Genomic DNA, 16,802 nt, shown 5'->3' with positions numbered 1-16,802 from the left:
ATTTAATTTTATAACTTTTAAATTATATCATAAATATTTTGTGTGTTATGATTTAAAAAATATATAAACTTCAAGAAACAATATTAAAGAAAGAGTTAATAAATTATTATTTTTAAATTAAAATATAATGAAAAGTTTCATATATATAAGATTAACATTGTATAGATAAACATGTATACAATTAACAAAATATAAATTAACTTTAATTTTTTTCTCATTTTAACTAATAATGTTATTATAAAATAGGTGAGTAATTTTTAAAAATAAAAAAAATGTGTCATTTAAGTAAATCTCAGAAGAAGTGAGTACAATTTTTTTCGTAAAAAGATTGATAATATAATAAAAAATGTTGTATGATTTATTATTTGTGTATCATTACTCCTTGCATATATATACCGGTGTTAGCCATTCTGCCCAAGTTACATCTTTCCTTCCACTCTCTTTAAATACTCACCAACCATCTTTCTTTTTCTTCCCTAACTCTCACAATTCCAAACCCAACGAGAGAGAGAGAATTATGGTGGTTTTCTTTCCTCAACCCTTTGCTCTCTTCTCTCATCACCCACTTCCCTTTCTTCTTCTTAATTATTTTTATCACTCTGCTTCATCTATAGTTTAATCTAATTCACTTTTTTTTTTCTTTTCAATTCTCTTGTATAGGAATTAGAACGAAACCAAGCAACTAGATGGGAAGGATATGTTAATTGGAGGAACAAGCCAGCTCTCAGAGACCGCCATGGTGGCATGCTTGCAGCTTCCTTCGTTTTAGGTCTGTCCCAAATTCTCCTCCCTATATGAGTCAATAGTTTATACATATACATATACTTACATAATTATTTGTGTATTTAATTTATATGAGTTTGGTTCAGGATCGACATATATAAAGTAAAAAATAACCTACATTAAATGTCATCTATACAGTATAGTGATTAGGAGGTTATGTTAGTAGATTTGAACACACTCCTTCATTGTAACTTCAGTGTTATGTATAGATGAATGATGATAGATATGAATAATATGTGACACTAACTTCAAAGTGTGTATTGGAGCAGTGGCGGAGATAGTGGAGAGTTTGGCATATCTAGCAAATGCAAGCAATTTGGTGTTGTATTTGAACCAGCACATGCACATGTCACTGTCCAAATCAGCCAACGATGTCACAAATTTCATGGGAACGGCCTTCTTCCTTGGCCTCCTTGGAGGTTTCTTATCTGATGCTCTATTCACCACTTATCACATCTTCCTCATAAGTGCACTTATTGAACTCCTGGTATGCACCCTCCACCAACATATATCTATCAAACATCACTTGGGAATTAATATAGGTTATTTTAAAATTCAATTTAGTTCTTTTTTTTTTTTTTAATGATTCTAATTGACATCAATGGATTAATGAAATATGATAGAAGAAAAATGTTGAACATCTTTTAAAAATTATAGACAAAATTAAATTATTTAAAATATTTAATTTGATCTCACCATTTTTAAAATGTTCAATTTGGTTTTCTGATTTTCAAAAAAAAAATTCAATTTTATCCTTTTACTTAATTTTATTAATGTGGTTAATGTTAATTTGAACAAAAAATAATATAAAATATTTTTTAAAATTAAAAGGCCAAATTAAATTTTTTTTTAAATAATAGAATTAAGAGAACTCACACACTTCAAAATCTGCTATTACGTAATTACTATTGATTATTAATACCTTTTTATTTCCCTTTCCCATTGTTCTATGATTACTGGTTTAAAAGAATGAAAGGGGGAGAAGAGATTAAATTTTGATTAGTAGTATTATATTAGGTTCCTTACAGAGAAATCGTGCTTCAAAAACTGCCATGTGTCCCTTTGATTCACTTTCTTTTTGCTGTATTAATTTGTTCACGCACCGGGCACTTGGTCATAGAAAACTGGAAACCTTATGAATTGCATGAGCTAGCGTCCAAGTCCACTATAATACAAGTAATGGCATGTTTGCTAAGCGATCCAGATTCATGTATGTAGAAATGTGCCATAAAATTAAATCCCTCGAATTCAAAGAGAAAGAAATAATGAATTATAGGATAACTTTTATATAATAAAAAATAATAAATGATCTTTATATTTTTTATAACTTTTTTTCTCTTTTAAGGGATATATTTACAATTCTATATATATAATTTTTTATTTGTTTTATTTTACTTTGTACACTATCAAATAAAAGTATATATATATATATATATATATATATATATATGTATATTTCCTTATATTATTTTTTTTTACTAAACAACATATAAATCCACATTAGCAAAGGACGAAGGTTCTTGTGATGCAAGGGTGGCCTTGACCCCAAAAAAATTATATACACACATTAATTGAGATCATTCAAAAAGAAAAAGAATAATTATAATTATAATTATTAATTATTAATTATATATAATTAATAATAATTTTATAAAATTCTATTTTTATAATTTGTTTTCCTTAATTTTGCCTTCAATCTCTCTCTTCCTTTATCATTATAGAAAAGTATTTTTAGATGCCATAAATGATATTATACACCTAGTGGGAGAGAGAGAAAAAAAAAACTCCATTGGAATTACTCATGGGTTATTTTATATTAAAATATTATTTTGATATGTCACATATAATTTTGAGTTACTTATTAAAATTAAATAGAGTTATTTATATAAATTTATTTTTTTTACTTAAAAATATTTATGTGTACTTTTAGAAGGGAAAATATGGATATTAAAGAAAGAGAAAATATATATATTTGTGAGATAAACAATTTTTGAATAGAGTATTAGAGTTTAAAATTGAGGTGATATGAATAAACTTACTTAAAACAATAAAGTGAATTGTTTATTTTAAAATTAAATGAGTCGCTTAAAATTGAGGTAGTATGAATGAACCACTTGAAAAAAATATAATGTTATTGGTTACTTATTTGAATTTTGAAGAACATTTTAAGTTCAAACCTTATTCACTACATTTAAGTTTTTTGATAAAAAAAATCATTTAAAAATTCTTATAAATGCTATCTTGAAATTTTAAGAAAGATATACATTTTTATTGCAATTAAGAATAGTTAATGTTAAATAATTTAATTGAAATTTAATAATTTTAATTATTTTAAAATGTTAAAATGTTTCATTGACTTTAAATTTTAAAATTGTTATAACTGCTTTCTAAAAATAGTAAATAGTTGCCGTTATATAATTAAATTTTAAATTTACAAAATTGTATTATTAAAAAACTATTATGAATATTTTCTTGAAATTTCAAAATTTTAAAAATATTATAAATTCTTAAAATTTCTTTTTGTATGGCTATGGAAATAACGTGTATTTTATATGTTGATATTATTATTACTATTATTATTATTTTATGAATAAAAAAACAACTAATTTATAGGATTGATGAAAATTTGTGGCAATTGACGAGTGTGATTCCTATTTTTGTCTTATGCATATGTACCTTATATAGTACATAATTATTCAAAAATTTATTTATATTATTTAATATACGAAAAGATATTATTTTCAGTAATTTATAATTTCATTATTAAATTATTATTTTTGAATTTTTATTTTAAATCCAATTTGTCTTTCAAAATAATAAAAAAAAATGTCACTTGGATACAATTTGTTTTCCATACATCGCATAAGATCAAATTTAACACAATGAATGTGGTATATATAAATATACTGACATCCTACATTAAATATTTGGTTTTCAATTCATATTGTTTCCTTCACTCAATTAATTTTGTTTCCAATTTTTTTTATAGAATGATAAATTAACAAACTTTACAAAAATGGCTTTAATAAAATAATATGTGATTTTAGTTAAAATAATTTTTTACTTGTTTTCTTATAAATTAATCTTTTATGACAAAAAAAGCTTCTTATTTAAGTTCGAGACATTTAAACATTATTAATCTTTTTTTATTTGTTTTCTTGTAGTTATATTGTAAAGTAAGGTCATTCAGTATTTTTTTTCTTATTAATGAACAAGTTCATATTAATTAATAAATTATTCTTTTATAATAATAAAATAAGTTTTTTATTGCAAAAAATTAACAAAATTAGTGATATATATATATATAGTTAATCATCCATATACTGCTAGTGTAAAGTTTTTTACACTGGCAACCAATCATATTTTTTAAATTATTTTATTTTATTTTTATTTTATTAAATAAGCAACTGATATGACAATATTAAAATATATGATTGGTTGCCCGTGTAAAAAAATTTTACACTAGCAATGTATAGGTGATTAACTCACAAACACACACACACACACATATATATATATATATATATATATATATATATATATATATATATATATATATATATATATATATATATATATATATATATATAACACATAAAATAAAATGCTCCCACCAAAATATAGAAATTGAAATAAACAAATGAAAAGAATATACGATATTCTTATTTTACTTTATTATTTTGCACAAGTGTACATGACTAAGGGAATGGGAACTTATTAAGTGTAGGGGTTGATTGTACTCACTGTACAAGCACGTTCACCTTCACTACAGCCACCAACATGTGACTCAGCCACCACCCTATGCCATGAAGTTAGTGGTGGAAAAGCAGCAATGTTGTATGCGGGTCTTTATCTAGTGGCTCTTGGAGTTGGAGGGTGTAAGGGGTCTTTGCCATCACATGGTGCTGAACAATTAGATGAGAACACCCCATCTGGAAGGAAGCAACGATCAACCTTCTTCAACTACTTTGTCTTTTGCTTGTCAACTGGTGCCCTTATTGCAGTCACATTTGTGGTGTGGGTTGAAGACAACAAAGGCTGGGAATGGGGTTTTGGAATCTCTACTATAAGCATATCTTTGTCTATCCTAATCTTCTTGGCAGGCTCTACTACCTATAGAAACAAGATCCCTTCTGGAAGTCCACTTACAACCATTCTCAAGGTAATAATAACTATCATGTTTTGCTGCTCCCAGCTATGTGCTTAGTTATAAGGAAGTATTTGCCCTACTTTTTAGGATTTTTCTTCTAAGCTGGACCAAATAATTTTGAAGAAGGTTTTTATTAAAAGTAAAGTAGCTTCTTTATTTTTATCATAAAAGACTAAAACTCAACCTTAAACTACTTGAGTTGTGTTTGAACAAACTTTGTAATAAAGTAACACTAAGAAAGTAAGAGTGTAAATAAAAAAAATATTCTCTAAATTAAAATTAATTTATGCACTTCAATTAAATTTTGAATAAATTAACTGATTTTAATTTCTTTAAAAAAATTAATTTTAACTTACGTATAAACTAATTTAAACTATTTGGAGAAATTTAATTTATTTTTTATTCTAATTTTCTTATCTTCCTATAAATATAAAATGCTTATTAAAAAAAAGCATGATAATTTCTACATTAAAGAAATGAAGCTAAAAAAGTTGAATTACGTACAAATAACTTTCTTTCCCTCACTTGATGCTCCATAATTATCTTCAAGCTTCCTTTTTTTTTACAAGCAGGTAATGGTTGCTGCTTCTCTTAACAGCTTCAAGGGAAACTCTAGCAGTGTTATGGTGGAAGAAACTGTCAGAGAAACCAAGGAAATTGAAGCCCCAACAAATACCCTCATATTTCTCAATAAAGCAATTGAAAACAACAATTCATCAATGAAATGCACTGTGGAGCAAGTAGAAGATGTTAAGATAGTGTTGAAAGCACTACCCATATTTGGTTGCACCATTATGCTAAATTGTTGCTTGGCTCAACTTTCCACTTTCTCTATTGAACAAGCAGCAACTATGAACACCAAACTTGGTTCCTTCGCTGTGCCACCAGCCTCCTTACCAGTTTTCCCATTGATCTTTATCTTGATTTTGGCGCCAATCTATGACCACGTCATCATCCCTTTTGTAAGAAAAGTGACCAAAACAGAGATGGGCATCACTCACCTCCAAAGAATTGGAATTGGATTAGTCCTCTCTATATTTTCTATGGCAGTGGCAGCAATTGTTGAAGTGAAGAGGAAAAATGTGGCCATTCACTCAGGCCTCTTAGATGATGCAACCAAACCATTACCCATAACATTCTTTTGGATTGCTCTCCAGTACTTGTTCCTTGGTTCTGCTGATCTTTTCACCTTTGCTGGGATGTTGGAATTCTTCTTCACAGAGGCACCAATTAGGATGAGATCTTTAGCTTCTTCACTCTCTTGGGTCTCTCTAGCTATAGGGTACTACCTAAGTTCAGCAATTGTATCAATAGTAAATAGTGTCACTAGTATTGGCTCCCATAAACCATGGCTATCTGGGGCCAACCTTAACCACTATCGCCTAGAGAGGTTTTACTGGCTTATGTGTGGGCTAAGTGTGTTGAATTTCTTACACTACTTGTTTTGGGCTATCAAATACAAATATAGAGGAAAAGGAACTACAATTGAATGAAGAAAACAAAGGAAAAGTTTTCAAGTGTTATGCATAAGGCCTCAAGTTTCAAGGCCATTGATATCAAAATCTTTACGAGTCATTCTTCGATATTATCTTATACATACGTACGCACATATATACATATACATTAACATGCAACTGAGTGGATCAATGAGGATAGAAATATAATATAGGGAGAGAAAGATTCTATATTTTAAAGAAAGAAAAAGAGTGATAGAGGATTAAAGAAAGTACATCACATGTAATCAATTGACACTTTCATTAAGAGCAAGAATTTTATTTTTTATTTTTAAAGTATTTTTATCATACATTGTCTTCGTCTTTGCATTTTCAAAATGATGAATTTAATCCTCTATTTCCAAAAATGTGTGAATTTATTCCTTTCTCAATAATTTTGTTATGTTGGTCTGACAAACAATTTGTATAACAACTGTATTTATTTTAACTCATAATTAACTTGATTGTTACAATTTATTAGAAAAATTATAATTTAACATGTAAAATTTAATTAATTATAATTTTTGTGAGTATTTTGTGTAAGTTTTAGTTTATATATATATATATATGGAATATTTTTCTTTATAATCTGATTTTCATCTTCACTTTTTATTAGATCATTATATATCTTTTAATTATTTAAGCAAAATTAGAAAGTAAAAAAAAATTAATGTCTTTTCTTACATAATTACAAATTCAAATTCAAAATCATAAAAGATCATTTTCCTTTTAGTTTATAGATGGAGATTAGCATGGAGAACATTAATATGTGTTATAATTTACTCTATATAAATTTATAAAATTATTGTCTAAAAGTAAAAATAAAATCACATAATTAACAAGAGTTAAAGAAATATCACTTTTTAGTGTTAACAATATATTTTCTATTTTATCCTTAAATTAACTATTATAAAAATAATTGTACATTATGAAAAAAAAATTTAACACCATTTAATTAAAAAAAACTGTTTTCATTGCACTAGTAAAAGTAAAATGATTCATCTTCCATAAAGTAACAAGGACTAAATTGTAACAAAAAAAAATTGCTCCCTGTAATTTAGCGAAAGTCTTAAAAAGTACACAAGTATTTTCCTTAAAATCCAAATTGAGCCGGGTAGGGTGCGATGATTTAAACGGTGCGTTTTGGGATCGTGAGTTAAGAAGAAGTTAATTGGGTTGCAGGGTAGTAGAAGAGGAGTGTAGAGCAGAATCAGATCGAGATTGAAGTGTGGGTTACTGCGACTCTCTGCATCCCCTCCTCTGTTGGATCCTTCATCAGGTATTCCATAGATCCTTCAATTCTCTTCTTCACTGTCCACACTCAAAATCACTTCATTCAAACTCACTCAACTCAACCAACCACATTCACTTTCTTAAATTAACCTAAAACCCTTGCCATTTTCCGTAATTTGCAGAGAGACAAACGCACACGACACGATGAATTTCCTGATGCGCTCCTCCACGCACGTGTACTCCGAGAGGGAAAAGCCCTCGTCCACGGCAACGACGGCGACAACTCCGACCACTCCGGAACTTGGCGCTTCTTCTTTGGAGAGTCTCATGACCGATGACCCCTATGCCGCAGTGCAACACTTCGACGGCGAGGTCGATGGCCAAAACGGCGTCGTCGGGCAGGGTTCCAGAAACGACGCTCCCGTTTTGGCTAAGCACTTGGATGTCTCCGAACACGAAGGATGGATCACCATTCCTTACAGTATGGCTTCCAATACTATCCCAGACTTGTCTCTTACTTAAGGCAGTGTTTGGTTGATGTTTTTTAATGAAACAGTACATGAGGTTAAAGATATTAGTTCTACTAAAAGGAGTGGGATCAAGAAGAATATAGCGTAGAACTGAACTGTCTTGTTATTTTTTGTCTGTCTTTTTGTTGGTAACTAAGTTATAACTGTGATTTGGACTTGAGTGAAGTCATAATCAACGTCCAACATGGTTTTTGTTAGTGTTTGGATCAAAGCAATAGGCAAGGTTTTAAATCGTGGTCGCAGTTGCAGTTTTGTTACGAACCTTGATATTACAGGACATTGCACATAAATGCTGCTGATGTGGCGGCAATTGTGACCGCAGAGAACCCAAAAACCTTGACATTGTGGCCAAAATTGCGGATTTTTAAAACCTTGGTGGTAGGGTTTAGTGTTGAGGGAACACTTTATTTTTAGTCTATCGTTTGATGATGCTATGGGTGAGAATGTTCTGCTTATTTGATGTGACGCATCTGATTCTGAATTTCTATCTTTATAGAAGATCTACCTGAAAACTGGAATCATGTGGCGGATATGCAGTCTTTGCGCTCCCTAGATCGTTCCTTTCTCTTTCCTGGTAAGACTCTTTCCTTCTTTGGTATGGGAATCTTGGTGTATAGATGCCTGATTTGTTCTGCCGGGTCACATGGAAAGTTGATAGGATCTACTTTATGTTTGCAATTCAGGCGAACAAGTTCATATCGTAGCGTGCCTGTCTGCTTGTAAGCAGGATATGGAGATTATTACTCCATTTAAGGTTGCTGCCGTGATGAGTAAGAATGGCAAAAGTCATGGCCCTGACAAAGAAAATGGAAATGTTGAAAACCAAAATGATTTGGTATCTGGAGAAGGACAAGAGCAGAAAGAGGAAAGCCTGGAAAAAGTGAAGACTGATCACTCAGCAGGTGTTTCTGCTGGTGAATCCCTTCTAAGGATGGAGGTTCACAAAAGACAAACTGCATTACTGCTGCAAAAATTTGAGAATTCTCACTTCTTTGTGAGGATTTCTGAGTCTGATGAGCCACTTTGGTCTAAACGAGGTTCTTCAAAAAAGTCCAACTCCTCTGAACGGATTGCATCATTTGAAATGAAAGAGACTGTGAAAAATGCATCTTCTATTAGTGCAGTTATTGATAGAGCAAATTTTGATGCAACTATTTCTGGTGGAGTGGCAAGAAATTCTGTCAAGTGTTGTGCTCTACCAAATGGAGACATAGTGGTATGTGCCATAAAATTTCAGTAACTATGAACATGATCATGCAATTTCATGATAAAAATTTTGATATGGATCCTAAAGTTCGACTGTCAGATGGAGTACTACTATTTTGGTATTTTCTTCAATTTTGCAATTTCCCAACATGCAAACAAACAATCTATTTGGCGTCCAACTCCAACTTATATGTTCATCCTGGTTGTATAGCGCATGGAAAATCATTTAGTAAAAATGTATAAAATCTTACCACATCTGGAGGATGTTGTGCTATGAGTTTATTGTGTACCATACCATCCAATTCATTTGTTCATCCTGTTTATGAAACTCATTTAAAATCATTTAGTAAAAGTGTATAAAATCTTACTGCATCTTGATGATATTGTGTTTTGAGTTTATTGTATGCTCTGCTTTGATTCTGCTTTTAACTGCATTATCAATGTTTACAATATTTATATTTCTCTGGGGCATTTGGAGCCGAAGTTTTCTATTTGGTACTTGGGCTGTTATGGAGTATATTTACCTGTGTAACTATCATCATTATTTAGATTTCTGGACATATGTTTTGTGATGTGGAGGTTTTACTTCAATCTAGTCTTTAACTGGCTACTCCTGGCTATAGCCTAGGTCTCTTATCTTTATTTTACTTGAGCATTTGTAAATTTCAAATTTCAATTATATTTTGGTGGCATTTGTCCTTGCCTCTGTAATATGTCAGAGATCCTTATGAAAACTTCCTCATGTGAAACTCCATTGGATCAAGAAATGCTTTTTATATGACTTGATCTTGAGACATTTTTGTCTTTGATAGTTTGATATCTTCCTAATTATGCTTGGCCATTCTCATTTACTCAGATAACTGATCTGATTCTATTTTCCTGTTTGGAAGGATCCAGGTACTTTTACAGGTGAATGTTGGTGTTGATTTACTTAGAGACCCTTGTATAGAAATTCTTCAATATGAGAAGTATCAGGAGAACATATTGTCTTCTGAGAACCAGGACAATTTAGTTCACACAAATCAGGATCCATGTGGAGCCCTATTAAAATGGATACTTCCATTAGACAACACTGTTCCCCCTGCTTCTCGCCCGTTATCTCCGCAGTTATCTTCAAATTCAGGAATCGGCAACACCTCTCAGAGGTCCAATTTTTCAGCATCATCTGGCTCTCAATTATTTTCGTTTGGTGGCCATTTTAGAAGTCACTCCTTGTCCTCATTACCCCAAAATACGAGTGCACCAACTGCCCCTTTAAAAGCAGCTAGCTCTAAGCCAAACTTTGACATTGAAGATTGGGATCAATTCTCGTCTCAGAATCTTTTTAAGAAAAAAAATGGAGTTGAAGAACTTTTATCTTTTCGAGGTGTATCATTGGAGCGAGAAAGGTTTTCTGTTTGTTGTGGATTAGAAGGTATCTACACACCCGGAAGAAGGTGGAGAAGGAAATTTGAAATAATACAACCTGTAGAGATTCATTCTTTTGCAGCTGACTGCAATTCAGAGGATCTTTTGTGCGTCCATATAAAGGTTTGAACTATAACATCATTGAACCAAACTATTTGCCATATTTACCTTTATTTTTGTTGAATATTACAGCTTCATACTTTTTTGGGGGGCATTTATACAGTTAATTGTTCTAAGCTTCTGTTTTATTAATATTTTATAAGTTGTTCTCCAGAATGTTGCTCCTGCACATGTTCCAGATATTGTGATATACATAGATGCCATAACAATAGTTTTTGAAGAAGCTACAAAAAGTGGACCACCATCATCGTTGCCAATTGCTTGTATTGAAGCTGGAAATGACCATTCTTTACCAAATTTAGCCCTCAGGTTTTTATTTTAATTTTTTTTTTTATGTATCTTATTGTTTTTTGTATTGTTACTTATCTGCTATCATGCTGTATACACCCCAGGCTTTTCAGTTACATATGCTTGTTCCATGATGCCATGTAAACTATCCATGAATATGGAACTATGGATTCAATACTATGAGTATTGTTACTTATTGATGTGGAAAAGGCCTTAAATTTTCTTTAGTACCATGTAGGTTTAGGAATGGGAAGAGAATCTTTCTTTGGAAGAGTAGAAATGATAATTTTCATAGTAACCTTTGAATTTTATTTAAATAATAATAATAATCCTCTAAATATCATGCTGCATGTGCCCCTGGTTATTTAGTTATGTATGCTTGTGCTGAGTGAACCAATCCAACCCTTTAAAAGAGAGGAGAAATTGTTTCGAATGCCATGTAAGATATCCATAGTGTGGGTTATATATGCAATTGAGAACACCAATATTAATGATATAGAAAAGGCCTTAAATTTTCATTAGAACAAGAGGATAGGAGAGAAAACTCTCCTCCAAGGGTTTCCCCTTCACTCCTTTCACAAAGAGCTAATGCTCAATATACCAATGAAATGATCTCCCTTCCTCCCCTCTACCAAGTAACCTATTTATGGATATGATATACCTGGCCCATGATATTCTTCTACCCTTGATTCTATATCCTAATAGAATGCATGAATTTGTTTCCGAGTTTAAATCAATCGGATTAACTGTTTAAAAATAACAGAAGATACCTAATAGTAAATATGCTGATAAAAAAAACAAAAAAAAAAAACTAGGTAGTAGTAAATATGGTTGGTGAAATTTGGAATTTGGTTTATAATTTATGTAGTTAGCTCTAATCATCATCATCTCACTAGAAGTTTCTAATTACAGGAGAGGTGAAGAGCATTCTTTTATCCTTAAACCTGCAACTTCTATGTGGAAGAATCTAAAGGCTCAGGATGAAAGCTCTCAGTTTTCAAAGTTGCAATCTCCAAACTCAGCATCAAAATCAAGTCTTTCCTCTAAGAGTCTTGACAGAACAAAGATTGCTTCAGTTGACGATCAGTATGCTATTATGGTGTCTTGTCGATGCAATTATACAGGTAAGCTTTTTTGTCTCCTTGGTTTATTGATGTATTGTCTAATAATTGCTAAGGAGTTAATTAGTTGTTTCCCCCATATTTTTTGCTTAATATAGCATCAAGACTATTCTTTAAGCAAGCAACCAGTTGGCGACCACGTACATCGAGGGATATTATCATCTCTGTTGCTTCTGAGATAACAGGAGAGTCTCCTGGACCTTATGAAAGAAATTCTCAACTTCCTGTGCAGGTCAATATATGTTGCAACTATTGACTATCTTCAATTGGGCCCTTGGCTTGCATTGGAGCTTTATTTGGGTTGTTTTGAATCTTTTTCCTACTTAAATTACAATTTGATTAGCTTAATTTTTTCTCTTTTATCAGGTTTTAACTCTTCAAGCTTCAAATTTGACATCTGAAGATCTAACTTTGACAGTGCTTGCTCCAGCCTCATTTACTTCACCCCCTTCAGTGGTCTCTCTGAGTTCACCCACCAGTCCAATACCTTTCATTGGTTTCACAGAGTTTTTAGGAAGGTTAAATGGTGAAAAACATTCTGGTGCCAGCCAGGGGGGAAGCTTTACTTCTCTCATAAAAGAAAATGAGAACCAAAATGATGATGTCAGACCTCAGTCAGTTTCAATGAATGATGATCTCATTCCTAGTTCTGGCTTGAGTTGTACACATCTTTGGCTGCAGAGTAGAGTTCCACTCGGGTAATATGTCGGCTCTCTTTTTTATTTCTATCACTTTGTTAAAACTAATACTGATCAATTTAAAACCATGTATTGGCCACATCAGATGTATCCCCTCTCAATCCACAGCCACCATTAAGCTTGAGCTACTTCCATTGACAGATGGCATAATTAAACTAGACTCCTTGCAAATTAATGTCATGGAAAAAGGTACGGATCTCAATACATTTTTCTTAATGCGTAAGCTTCTATCAATGAATTATTTGGTCAATACTTAGTAATGAGTTGATGGGAGATGAACTGCTTCCTAAACGTCTGTTAATTCTTGGACTGTCTTGATTGTGTTGAAGAATCACTCATGGACATAATTGTAACTTGGACACAGCAATTTTAGTCATGCATTTTATAATGTCTTGTGTTTGGCTTCCCCTAGAAGTGATATTTCTGTGCCAGACACTCATTTGTGCCTTTTTTATTTAGTTAATTGTTCTGCTTAGGATTAGTCATTGATTCTATTTTCTAGTTTTCGACTATGATCACTTTACGTGTTTACAGGTGCAAAACATGTTCTTACAACAATTTACATTAAGAAGTTTGGTTTATTTTGTGCATTCTGTTTTGTTCTTCATCAGAAACAGTTTCCATTCTCTGCATATAGTGGTAACCGAGATGCAAAATGCCAATTACGATATTGCTCAGGTTCTCATGGGTTAACATTATGGTGTGAACAGGAGTTACCTACATCCCTGAACGCTCGCTAAAGATAAATGCGACATCTAGCATTTCCAAGGGGATTATGTAAGATGGACTTAGGCTGGTTGCATTTTTTATTAAGCATGTTATCCAGTACAGTGGAAACAAATATGGACATTTGTTTACCGGGATTTAAAATTGTTCTTCCGACATACTCTCAATGGCACAAAGGTATCTTCCGTTATTGTAGCATTGTGGTGGAGTTGGCGTGTTAATTTGTCTAGAAATAGAGGTTCACTTTTGTGTTGTAAACCACGAGCTTAAAATAGATGATTGTTACATACCCCTTTAAGGGGAAGAATGTAATTTTTATAGATAGATCTATTTTTCTGTGAAGATGTACTTATCCGTCTCTTCAGAGTGAAAGCAATGAATCGACTCTCGATTCATAGCAGTTGGCAGCTGCAATTCAGTGCTTTTCTATTGATCACCAGTGGAAGCCTTGTATTCATGAAATGCTACTTTACATTTTGTTGTTATTTTTTTTGTTTTACATTATTACACATGTTTGATGTGACTGCATCTAACTCAAGTTGATTGTAGTTTTTTTTTTCCTTGTCAAAGGTAAGTGACCATTGAAATTGCGTAGCATATTTATGGAGAATATTTTAACGAATTACCGTATATTCTCTAGTCTTCCCAAACCTGCTCTTGACGAAGAATATTACTCTATACTTAAGTTTCTGCATAACTTTCTCCGGCCTTATTCTAGCTATGCTCTCACTGTTCACTGTTGCAGACATAGACAAAAAAAAATAACCTTGTCTTATCACTCCTAATTTATTTTAAAGTATGCTGTATTCTTAATTTATTAAGTGACGTTAAGTATCAGTTTCTCATAATATTTTTAATACACTCGATGAAAGTTTGTTTAAGATTATAAAGTGAGACGTGTCATTTTTTAAATCTCCACTAATTTTTAATCAAATCTAAAGAACATTTTAAATTAGCGGGTTGTCAAGTGTGTTAATAATATTTTTCTTATCTTACATATTAGGAGCTTGTGTAAGTTAATTATGCAAGGGATAAGCTTATTGTAAATGATCCTTTTACTAATAAAATACCAAGCCAATCTATACCCAATGGAACTATACACAAACTCCCAATAGAAAAGGAAAAAGGAAAGACGACCATGGAATAATGTAGTGAAGAACGACACAAAAAGACACTACATTTTCCTTATTGTTTATAAGTTAATTGCTTTATATTTACGTAACTCATGTATTGCATCCAATTAATTATGGACTTTTAGCGATATTTACAAAATAAATAAATAATAATAATTTTAAAATCTTAAATATATTAAGTTGGTAAAAATTAAATTAACTCAAAACATGTGTCTTAGTTACTATATTTTTTTTCTTATAACTAAGATATTGATACAAAATATTCACCGTCGAAAATAGTAATTAATCTTTGTTAGGATTGTGAGTATATATAAGGTGAGTATTTTGCTCCCAATATAACTTATTTTATAATCAAAGTCAGGATTTGAGTCATAGACGAATTGGTTAAGGGACATAAATTGCTATCACTTATGTCAACTAATATTGATATCTTAGTTTCTACTTTGTGATTAGAAGCTATTATGTTTGGGTAATTATAAGCATAAGTCTATTTTTTTTCATCTCACTTCTGCCTCACTTCTCTTTTTATCTCTAATATTTCTCATCATGACTCTCATTCTCTTTCTAGCAAGAGAGGTGAGAGTTGATCTCCCTCACTTCCATGGAAAAGATGGTGAGGAAGCTTATTTTGATTGGGAAATGAAAGTGAAACAACTATTCATTTACTACCAAGTGAAAAGAGAGTAAAGTTCCTTTGGCTACCTTAATCTTTCAAGGTTATGTTATGTATTAGGAAACTTCCCTTGTAAGAAAAAGAAGACTCCACAATGACCCTCAATCACATCTCAGAGTGATCTCAAAGGGACCGTGAGGAGAAGACATATCCCTTTTTGTAAAGTTATGGCACAAATTTCTTCCATATTTCCTGTTTTAAGGAAAACACGTTTCCTTGATTTTAGGCCATGATTCCATGCATGGTTTCCTCCTTATTTTTTCCCATGTTTTGCTCATTGTTTTGTCCCAGGTTTCCTTATTTTGGGTGCATACGCTTGTTAAGTCTCAATTTTACCTCTTTTTGGATGAGACTTATTGAACAAATTCCACTCATCCTTTGAACCATTGCAATATAATTGTTCTCTTTTTGGTTCATTTTGTGTGCAGATATAACTAACCCAAATTTAGCTAACAATACCTTAATACACCTCATTTTTGTGCAGGTATTGAGCTAGAGATTTGAGGATTGAAGATCTTTTGGATTGGAAACATAAGGAGCCAAGGAGCAGAGCAGAGTGGCTGCGCCGGGCGCAAGATGACTCCGCGCCGGGCTTGAGAAGAACAGAGCAGTGGACTTCTGGAAGTCATACATGCGCCGGGCGCGAGACTCCACCACGCCGGGCGTGATCGAGGCAGAGAGTACCTAAATACTCTCTGGAACGAATTGCGCCGGGCTTAATAGAGAATTGCGCCGGACTTGCTCTAAGGCAGAGAATGCTTGAAAGCCTCTGGAAGACACTGCGCCGGGCGTAAAAGTAATTGCGCCGGGCTTATAACGAGGCAGAAAGTGCTCAGAAGACTCTGAGCCGGGCGCGAAGACTTATGCGCCGGGCGCGAAACCCTAATCTGACCTCCCAGGCTCGTATTTGAAGCCATTTTCGAGGGTTTCTCCCTCATTCTCACATTGGGCGCCTCCAGGAGCTGCGGAAGGGATTCCCAGGGCTTGGGATCATCCGTGTGCGGATCTTTCCTTCGGTTCTTCATCCTCCTTTCATCTCTATTTTGTATTTGCCCTCTTTGTTGAGTGGTTTCACCCATTTTGTGGGGTTAGATGTAGCCAACATACTCTATTGTAATCCTTACGTTTTCAATGATATATATATATTTGTTGTTTCATTCATTGTTGTGTTTGTTTCTTTGCTTAATGCTTGCTTTGGATTGATCACCCTTTGCATGATTTAAGGTTCCATTGAGTATTGG

The 16,802-nt window shown here is 32.3% G+C and overlaps 2 protein-coding genes across 4 annotated transcripts; both read left to right on the top strand.

The window, feature by feature from the left end:
- The first annotated feature begins 414 nt into the window (after positions 1–414).
- Positions 415–6,714, top strand: LOC109806490 (protein NRT1/ PTR FAMILY 4.6-like). Its single transcript, XM_020368912.3, has 5 exons — positions 415–520; positions 661–769; positions 1,053–1,270; positions 4,511–4,945; positions 5,506–6,714. Exons 1-5 carry the CDS (start codon positions 518–520, stop codon positions 6,424–6,426), a joined length of 1,686 nt encoding a protein of 561 aa, XP_020224501.1. The 5' UTR covers positions 415–517; the 3' UTR covers positions 6,427–6,714.
- An 832-nt stretch (positions 6,715–7,546) lies between these two features.
- On the top strand, positions 7,547–14,352 carry LOC109805847 (heat-inducible transcription repressor). 3 transcript variants are annotated; one of them, XM_020368096.3, is made up of 11 exons: positions 7,547–7,705; positions 7,842–8,140; positions 8,689–8,763; positions 8,873–9,405; positions 10,293–10,925; positions 11,077–11,231; positions 12,123–12,334; positions 12,430–12,563; positions 12,698–13,029; positions 13,115–13,218; positions 13,740–14,352. In XM_020368096.3, the coding sequence occupies exons 2-11, from the start codon at positions 7,864–7,866 to the stop codon at positions 13,808–13,810; spliced, it is 2,526 nt and encodes an 841-aa protein (XP_020223685.1). In that variant the 5' UTR covers positions 7,547–7,705; positions 7,842–7,863; the 3' UTR covers positions 13,811–14,352. The 3 variants fall into 3 exon arrangements, with proteins under 3 accessions (XP_020223685.1, XP_020223684.1, XP_029128689.1); XM_020368095.3 differs by having other exon boundaries at positions 8,686–8,763; XM_029272856.2 differs by having other exon boundaries at positions 8,686–8,763; positions 13,641–13,756.
- The last annotated feature ends 2,450 nt before the right edge of the window (positions 14,353–16,802 follow it).

This window comes from Cajanus cajan, chromosome 3 (genome assembly GCF_000230855.2).
Source record: "Cajanus cajan strain Asha chromosome 3, NIPB_CcT2T_4, whole genome shotgun sequence".
In the NCBI taxonomy this organism is placed as follows: domain Eukaryota; kingdom Viridiplantae; phylum Streptophyta; class Magnoliopsida; order Fabales; family Fabaceae; genus Cajanus; species Cajanus cajan.
This window is presented reverse-complemented; position numbering and strand designations above follow the sequence as displayed.

Excerpts from the sequence above, each read along its gene's own strand:
- LOC109806490 (XM_020368912.3), top strand. Across the intron at positions 770-1,052 it reads TGCAGCTTCCTTCGTTTTAG|TGGCGGAGATAGTGGAGAGT; the intron begins GTCTGTCCCAAA and ends GTATTGGAGCAG. Across the intron at positions 4,946-5,505 it reads CACTTACAACCATTCTCAAG|GTAATGGTTGCTGCTTCTCT; the intron begins GTAATAATAACT and ends TTTTACAAGCAG.
- LOC109805847 (XM_020368095.3), top strand. The coding sequence starts at position 7,864 with ATGAATTTCCTGATGCGCTCCTCCACGCACGTGTACTCCGAGAGGGAA. Across the intron at positions 10,926-11,076 it reads TTTTGTGCGTCCATATAAAG|AATGTTGCTCCTGCACATGT; the intron begins GTTTGAACTATA and ends GTTGTTCTCCAG. Across the intron at positions 12,335-12,429 it reads TTGTCGATGCAATTATACAG|CATCAAGACTATTCTTTAAG; the intron begins GTAAGCTTTTTT and ends TGCTTAATATAG.